Source organism: Mirounga angustirostris, unplaced genomic scaffold (assembly GCF_029215605.1).
Source record: "Mirounga angustirostris isolate CCGP_5_RB_7025 unplaced genomic scaffold, mMirAng1.0.hap1 SCAF_3, whole genome shotgun sequence".
NCBI classification, from domain to species: domain Eukaryota; kingdom Metazoa; phylum Chordata; class Mammalia; order Carnivora; family Phocidae; genus Mirounga; species Mirounga angustirostris.
In genome coordinates this window covers 45,796,871-45,806,027 of record NW_026991711.1, presented here as the reverse complement: position 1 = coordinate 45,806,027, position 9,157 = coordinate 45,796,871, and the positions used below count along the sequence as shown (strand labels likewise).

Here is a 9,157-nt window from a genome sequence, read left to right as displayed (position 1 = left end):
TAGCAATAATTTATTTCATCAGTAAAACCGTGAATAGATGTGCAAAATAAAACAATTTCAAAAGAATATCAGGATCACAGGGCATTAAATGTCATTCTTTTTTAAAATAATGGTTTATTTTTTATGGATATTTTTACCCTTGCTTTTCATTTTGCATATGATTTCATACTTCCATTAAGCTACAGAATTAAGCTTTTAATATTACTGTACACTTACAAAACACTTTCTGAAGCTCTATCAATAAGAATTTTGAAACAAATAAAAAAAAAAAAGCCTGAATATTTTTTTTCAAGTTAAAGAAGCAGCAAAAGAAAAAAGCAACTGCAATCGAGAGGAGCCTGAGGGAACATGATTATTAAGTGCAATGTGGCATTTTTGTTGGGATCTTGGAACTGAAAAATGACAGTATGGAAAAACTAAAGAAATCTGAATAAATTATAGCCTTTAGTTAATATTAATGCATCAATATTGACTCATTAATTGTGAAAAATATATCATACTAATGTAAAATGTTGCTAGTGGAGGAAAGTACATGTGGGCATACATGAATTCTATACTACCTTTGCAATCATTTTGTAATTCTTTTTATTTTTTATCTTTATTTTTTTATTTTTTTAAAGATTTATTTATTTGAGAGAGAGAGCACAAGTGGGAGGCGCAGAGAGAGAGGGAAAGAGAGAACACAAGCAGATTCCATGTTAAGAGTGGAGCTGATGTGGGGCTCAATCCCACGACCATGAGATCACGACCTGAGCAGAAACCAAGAGAAAAGGGCTTAACCAACTGTGCCACCCAGATATCCCTCATTTTGTAGTTCTAAAACTATTCTAAAATGAAACATTTATTAAGAACATACAAAAGGAAATATACACATAAATTTAACAGTCATCATTATGCCATTTATTTGGTGAGTGACAGACTAGAGAGACAACCTCCATATTAAGTAGTAACTTTCAGTCTTAATCCTAAAAATCTTAGTGGGAATTTTCTGACAAGTAAAGAACACCTGAATCGTTCTGCCAATGAATCTAATATCAAACTTTCAATCTCAAAGAGTTACCGGTAATGAAACATATATGTGCACACATAATGCACTACATGTATTTTGAGGAGGACTCTCTATTGTTTCTGCTGAGTGAATGAAGTAAACAAAGCAGATACAAGAAATGAGCTGAGGGGCACCTGGGCAGCTCAGCTGGTTAACTGTCTGACTTAGGCTCAGGGTCATGATCTCTGGGTCCTGGGATGCAACACCTGTGTGGAGCACCACATGGGGCTCTGCACTCAATGGGGAGTCTGCTTGTCCTTCTCTCTCTGTCCCCCTTGCTCATGCTCTCTCTCTCTCTCTCTCTCTCTCAAAAATATAAGTAAAATCTTAGAAAAGAACAGAAACAGGCCAGATATCAACAAGAGATGACAAATAGAGGAGAAAGAGAAAAAAGAGTAACAAGCAGAATCTGCCTTAGAGAATGCATCCTTTGCTAACAGCTCTCCAATTTCCTTCTCTGAACACAGTAGGCCTGGTTGTATTTTGATTTCTGTCTTTGTCTCATTTCCTTAACAAGAAATCCCTCTTTTCTAGAGCAACAGAGGTCAGATCATGCACCTACTATAGTCAAAAGAACCCATCTAAAGCAGATACCACGATCGTACTAGGCACCATGCATGCTCATTCGATCTCCTTCCTCTCTGCCATCATACTTCTTTATTTCCACTGGCACTAGCTGCTTTTTGGTTCTGTCAGAACCAAACTGTCATTATTTTCAATATTTAATCAGAGTCTTTAAGCTAAATTTTAAGTTTAAATTTATAACATTACAGATATTTAAAAAATTACATTACCTTCTGAATTATTTTTAAATAATTCTGCCAGAAAACAATTTCCTTGTTACTATGTATCTTGGTATCAAAGATAAAATTACAAAGCTATCTAGTCATCCCTCATCAACAAACTAGTCCTTTACCATTTTTCTCATTCAGGTTATATATAGAACATTACATCTAAGATGCTGAGGGCCAAAAAACCCTGGATCACCAGAGGATAAATATTCCCGGGTGCTACTATAGGATTCACATCATTGTACACTGTATATATCACTACTTCTCCTGCTATATTTAAATTGTCTCTCAATTCTCTTTTCTTTTGATAAGTTTCTAAATTTCATGAGGCCAGTGATGTTTCGTCTAATGTTGTATCTTCAGAACTTGGAACAGTATTTGGCACAGTGGTTGCCAAACAAAAAATATTGAACTAAGAAAAAAAAAGTAGAAAGACAATTATTCCTATAGCTAACCACACCAAGAAAAACAAAAATAATAATGAAATAATAGCAGCCAGAGAACAGTGGAATGATGACTTCAAAACAATGATCAAAAAAGAAAAAAATGTCGGGTGCCTGGATGGCTCAGATGGTTAAGCGTCTGCCTTCGGCTCAGGTCACGATCCCAGGGTCCTGAGATCGGGTCCCGCATCGGGCTCCCTGCTCCTTGGGAGCCTACTTCTTCCTCTGCCCCACCCCCCCAGGAATAAATAAACAAAATCTTTAAAAACAAAAAAAAAAAGAAAAAATGTCTAATGAAATCGTATTTCAAGAATGAATACATTTTTAGTCAAAACAGAGTCTATAAAACATGGAAAGAATATGAAGAAATGCCAAAAGGATATATTTCAAGGATAAAGAAAATTATCCCTAAAACAAAATCTGAGCAGTAAGAAAGAACACTGATGAAAGAAAGTTAAGAGACACGTAGATAAATCTAAGAAAATATTAGGGTTTTCTAATTTGTGAGGTTTTAAAATAAGAGAAATAAATACAGGAAAATAGCATATGACTAGAAAGGAACTAAATTATTTCACAGTCCTTGCACTTTTTTCAGAGAAAAGTAAAGATACTGATTATATTTAGTCCCTGATAAGTCTGTATGCTTGTTAAAGTTCTAAGGATTCACAATAATAGAAAAAAAAAACATAAATTTTTAGATAGGAGTCTAATCACAGTAAATATTAATGTATTAATAAAATATAAAAATGGGGCGCCTGGGTGGCTCAGTTGGTTGAGCGACTGCCTTCGGCTCAGGTCATGATCCTGGAGTCCTGGGATCGAGTCCCGCATCGGGCTCCCTGCTCGGCAGGGGGTCTGCTTCTCCCTCTGACCCTAACCCCTCTCATGTGCTCTCTCTCACTCTCTCTCTCTCAAATAAATAAATAAAATGTTTAAAAATATATATATATAAAAATGGTCCAATTGCAAAAAATCCAGCAATGCACCATTTATAAGTGACATACTAGAACAATAAGGATATAGCCAGAGTAAGGCAAAAGACGTACCACTTGCAGCAAAAAATGCTGGTAGAAAGTTCTTCAAATATATTCTCTCGGTTTTCCTTAGTAACTGAACACTGATTTTCTTCTGAATGGCAGTCTGTCCAACTGAAAGCTGCATTTCCCCAGCTCCCTTGCAGTAGGTGCAGCCAATGAGGCATAAACTCTGGCTTCAAGGAAATCTCTCCAATAGAGATTCGCTCAACTGGAAGGAAGACCCATTTTGCACTTCCTCACATTTTCCCTCCCTGCTCCTGGCATGTGGATACGAGGTGAAGAGGAAAATTAAAGCATCGTGCTAAAAATGACACAAGAGAAAGAGACAAGGAGCACTGTTCCATGGTAACTGAGGAGCTGCCATTTCAGCCTGGACTGCCTGTCTCCAGATTTCTTTTATGTAGGACATAAAAAGCAACCCTACAGCTTACTTTGAGTCTTCAGTTTTATACAACTGTACTTCACAGAAATAATAAATTAAAAAATGCTGATGTCACTAATTGTGATCAGATTACTCCACTGAACAAAAATCACCCCCAAGATAGTGGCTTAAAACATTATTTTTCAGATTCTGTGGATCAATAATCCAAACAGAACACAGGGACAGCCTATCCCTGATTCCCAACAACTGAAGGCCTAGTTAGAAAGTTCCAAAGTCTGGGCATGATCCATTGGCAAAGAATAAGAATCATCTGGAAGAGTGGTTATCCCATGACTTGCTGTGGATGCCGGTATCAGCTTAGATGGTACCTTCATCTGGACTCTCCATGTGGTTTCCTCATGTCCTTCGGTTAGGGTTTCCTCACAGCATGGTAGATGAAAAGGAATCTATCGCCTTCAAAATCTAGCTTTAGAAGGCACATAGTATTACTTCCTCCTTAATTATGAGTTTCCCAGATTCAAGAGGAGAGAACAAAGATACAAATTTCAATGGCAGGAATGTCAAAGTCACATTGTGAGAGAAGCATATGGGACAGGAGAGAGCATTGCTGTCATTTTTCTAAAATACGATCTGCCACACTGAGGAAATAGGTAAGTAGGGTCAGGATGTCATCATGAAATATTCAATTCATAAGGAAGACATAATAATTCCGATCTATTTATATCAAATAATATAGCTTTAATAGAAATGAAGAAAAACAAAACCACATGCAGAAGTTGACAAAACCACATGCAAAAATTGACAAATCCACCTTCAAAATAGGTGAGTTTAACAAACATCTCTCAATAAACTACAGACCAGATAGAAAAATAAGTCCATAAGTATAACAGATTTGAGTAACACAATTTACAAGCTTGGAAAAAATGATACAAATAGGACGTTTCATAACATTGGGGAATGAACATTATTTTCAAAGACTTTAAAAGCTTGAACACACACTAGCGCCAGAAAGCAATCAAATTTAAATGAGTCTGGGGGCGCCTCGGTGGCTCAGATGGTTAAGCATCTGCCTTCAGCTCAGGGCATGATCTCAGGGTCCTGGGATTGAGCCCCATATCAGGCTCCTGGCTCAGTGAGGAGTCTGCTTCTTCCTCTCCTTCTCTCTCCCCTGCTCATACTCCCTCTCTCTCTCTCTCTCTCTCTGTCACATGAGTGTTAGAGAGACTTTAAATGAGTCTGTTTAATATAGATCACATTCTCGCATTACAAAGTAATTAAGCCTGAAATAAATGATAAAAAAATTAAAAATAAAAAGTCACCAAGTTATAAATTAAGAATGCATCCTTCTAAAGAATTCATGGGTCAAGAAAAACATTCCATAGAAAAACTTAAAAAAAATAGGACTGAAAAAAATAGAACAGAAAAAATTATATCAAAATGTTAGGGTTCACTAAGAAAAGGTATACACTTAAACCTTTTGATAAACTACAAATTAAGGAGTTACGTCACCTAACCACAATTAGATAAAAAACAAAATAAAAACAGAGAAAGAAAGTAAATAGTTATGATAGAAGTGATTAATGATTTAGGATATAATAATACAGTGGAACAGATTTAACAAACCACTTGGGTTGTAAAAAGTGTAATAAAATTGTCAAATCTGTGCCAAGATTTATACAAAAACAGAGTTGCAAAAAATGGGTGTGTGTACATGTGTGTATGTGTGTGTGTGTGCATGCCTGTGAGAGAGACAGAGAAAAGAAAGGAGGGAGGGAGGAAGAAATAAAAAAGAAAGGATGAAAAAATATATTTATAGATGTAACCGTGATCAAACAGCAAATAAGAAATTGTTTAAATTTTATACCAAAAATTTAGAAAGTTAAAATGAACCTATTTTTATAAATATATATATATATATATATTCAAGAATAACAAATTTGAATAATTCTATAACCTTTCAAAAAATTAAAGTAGTTATAAAAATCATTCCACAGGGACACCTGGGTGGCTCAGTCATTAAGCGTCTGCCTTCGGCTCAGGTCATGATCCCAGGGTCCTGGGATCGAGCCCCACATCGGGCTCCCTGCTCAGTGGGAAGCCTGCTTCTCCCTCTCCCACTCACCCTGCTTGTGTTCCCTCTCTCACTGTCTCTCTCTCTCTGTCAAATAAATAAATAAAATCTTTAAAAAAAAATCATTCCACTCCATTTTTTTTTTCCTTTCCGTTCTTTTATTTTTGTAGTAAACTCTCTGGAGGTGGCTGGTGGGGAGGGGGCCCTCCTGGGCGGGGGCTGGGGGCGGGGTTATTGCTCTGAGCTCCCTGTCCCAGGGGGCCTGTGTGGGGAGGGTGTCAGGACTGGGACCGACACAAGGGGAGACACAGCCGCACAAACACGCAGATCACAGCACGGGTGCGGGGGGGGGGGGGGGGCGGGCAGGAGAGGCTGGGCGCCATATTGCACTTTGGGAGTCGGGCCAGGCGGGGACCCCCCCCATCACACTGGAGCCTGGGAAGGAGGCTATCCCATTCCCTCCCCCTCTGCAGGGGGAGGGGAGACCCCAACCTGGGGTTCGGGAGGAAGGTGGGCAGCCACGTGCCTGGTCCTGGGAGGGGTCGAGGGCTGGTCCCCGGCCTGGGGCGGGACTTCGAGGGCAGACCAGGCGATGGCAGAGGCTGCTGCGCGAAGGTCTGCCCCGATCCCCGCCCTGGCAAAACCCTTCACCCCCACGGGCTCAGCTGCCGATCCCCCCTTTGCTCGCCTTGGCCTTGGGGGGCACAGGGAGGCCCTTGTCACCCTCGCTGTCAGAGCTGCAGCCGCTGACGTCCGTGAGAAGAAATCGCCATTTTGGTATTAATGTTTTTTCAGTAACAGTTTATATCTGAGTCTGGTGATTTTTGTGGATTGATTTTTTTTTTTTTTTTTGCTGTCACCAATCCAATTTATTGATCACGTCGTCAGTGAGGTGGAGAGTCACGTCCTCCCGCTGCAGGCCTTTCGGCCACCTTGACAGCTTCTGCCGCCTCCTGTCCCCGCAGCCCTGCCTTAGTTTACCCACTGAGAAGGAGGGTCTTTCGCGGTCCTACGTGCCCGAAACTAACACCCCAGAGGAGGCCGGAGAGCTTCAGGCAGTTTCCCAGACACCACCCCACCCCTCAGCCGAGACACAGCCAGGGGCACAGAGGTCGTGAGGATCGGGACAAGGAGGGCAAGGTGGCGAGGGGTAGGACAGACCACAGGCCTTTACCGCAGAGGAGGGAACCGCACCATGGAGGGAACATAGATAGAGGGGCCCAGGGCAGCAGAGTCCAGGCCCCCGGGAGCACACCGACTGTGGGAGCGGCGGGTAAGGGGGAGCCCTGGCACCCCGGCCCCTCGCCTGCCTCAGCCACTGAGGAAGAGACGCTTGCAGGCCTTGCTCACCTGCTCCAAGAAGAGGAAGGTGCGGACGGTGTGGGGGCCCAGGCGGGCATGGTACGGAGTGAAGCCCTTCCACAGGCTGAAGAAGCCCTCGTGACGGACAACCTTCCCCAGCACGTCCGGCCGGTTCTTGTATTCCGGCTTCCCGTCAATCACCCTCCTGTTCTGGATCCGGGCCTTGACGACGTCCACTGGCATGGAAGCAGCGGTGGTGACCAAGCCGCTGATCATGCTTGCGCAGAAGTGGCACAGGATGTTGTCAGAGAAGTAGCCTGAGTCCAGTAAGAACTGCTTGGATTGGGAGTAGGAAGCGAGCTGGGCCGCGCTGACCACGACAGCGCGAGCCATGGTAGGGATGCAGCCCCTGCATAGTGTGGGGACCCCTTCCTCCCGGGCGATTCGAATCAGAGCATTAAACACATTTTTGTAGCCACGGCGCTGGTGATTTCTTCTCAAATATGTCTATAGATTCAATGAACTTCTTACCAAATGCCAACAATATCTGTTTGTTCGGGGTTTTGTTTTGTTTTGTTTTGTTTTGTCTTGTTTTTAGGTAACTTGTCATGTTGATTCAAAATGTTAATGGAGGTTAAAAAAACAAGTATAGCCAAGTGTCTCATGAAGAAGAAAATGACTGGGGGCGCCTGGGTGGCTCAGTTGGTTAAGCGACTGCCTTCGGCCCAGGTCATGATCCTGGAGTCCCGGGATCGAGTCCCGCATCGGGCTCCCTGCTCGGCGGGGAGTCTGCTTCTCCCTCTGACCCTCCTCCCTCTCATGCTCTCTGTCTCTCATTTTCTCTCTCTCAAATAAATAAATAAAACCTTTAAAAAAAAAAAAAAGAAGAAGAAGAAAATGACTGGACAAACTTGCATTAATAGTTAGAAAGATTTATATGATCTATAATCTATGTTGTGTACTGCACACAACAAAGACAGACAATGGGGCAGACAAAAAGCAATATTACAGATCACTGTAAAAGGATGGACTATCTAGCCGGTGTTGGAAAAACTGCTTACCCACATGAGAAAAAATAGGACGCTTACCTCATACCATTCACAAAATTTAATTTCCAAAGATAATATAGGGGAAACTCTGTATCATTACAGAATTAAACAAAAATTTCGAAGTTTTTCGAACTTTGTTCTGTTTTTTGTACTTTGTGGTACAAACCACAAGGAAAAATATTGATAAAGGGTAATAAATTAAATTTAGAATTCCATTAATCAAAAGATGCTAAAAAGCCTGAAAATTTCAACCACAAACTGATACTTTTGCAAGATACATCAAGACTAGTCTCAAGATTAGATAAAGAATTCCTACAATAGGTAGGAGAAAGACAACAATACAAAAACAGAAGTGGAAGTAGCTCTCAGAGAAAAATAAATGGCCTTCAAATGTTAGAAAATATAATCAACCTCAATTGTAAAGAGAGTGCAAATTAAACCACCATGAGATATAGAAATACTCCCACTTCAGCAAAAAGTAAGAAACGTGTACTGTTTTAGTAAGGATACAGAAAATAGAAAAATTCATCCAGAAATTATCATGCCCTGCTGGTAGAAATGTAAATGCATCTCTTTTGAAAAGAATTGAATATTTAAATTAATGAATGGACCATCTCATACCCCATGAATCGGCAACTCCACTCACACATGTGTACCAGGAAATATGTACAGGAATTTGTATAATCTCATCGTTTAACACAGAAAAAAAGAGAAAGAAAGAGACAGAGAAGACAAAATAATCTAAAAGTTTATCAGGGGGAGACGAACCATGAGAGACTATGGACTCTGAGAAACAAACTGAGGGTTCTAGAGGGGAAGGGGTGGGGGGATGGGTTAGCCTGGTGATGGGTATTAAAGAGGGCACATATTGAATGGAGCACTGGGTGTTATACGCAAACGATGAATCATGGAACACTACATCAAAAACTAATGATGTAATATATGGTGATTAACATAATAATAAATAAATAAATAGATAGATAGATAAAAAATATAGCACACTATACATAGGAACATTCCAGAATTACAATCAC

General features: G+C 40.7%; 1 protein-coding gene across 1 annotated transcript; it reads right to left on the bottom strand.

The window, feature by feature from the left end:
* Positions 1-6,976: 6,976 nt before the first annotated feature.
* Positions 6,977-8,749, bottom strand: LOC123839227 (mitochondrial 2-oxoglutarate/malate carrier protein-like). The gene is made up of 3 exons (XM_045868568.3): positions 8,745-8,749; positions 8,163-8,211; positions 6,977-7,581 (listed from the first exon to the last, which is right to left on the bottom strand). Exons 1-3 carry the CDS (start codon positions 8,747-8,749, stop codon positions 7,084-7,086), a joined length of 552 nt encoding a protein of 183 aa, XP_045724524.3. The 3' UTR covers positions 6,977-7,083.
* Between the last annotated feature and the right edge of the window lie 408 nt (positions 8,750-9,157).

Excerpts from the sequence above, each read along its gene's own strand:
- LOC123839227 (XM_045868568.3), bottom strand. Across the intron at positions 7,582-8,162 it reads AATTTTGTGAATGGTATGAG|ACATATTTGAGAAGAAATCA; the intron begins GTAAGCGTCCTA and ends TTGAATCTATAG.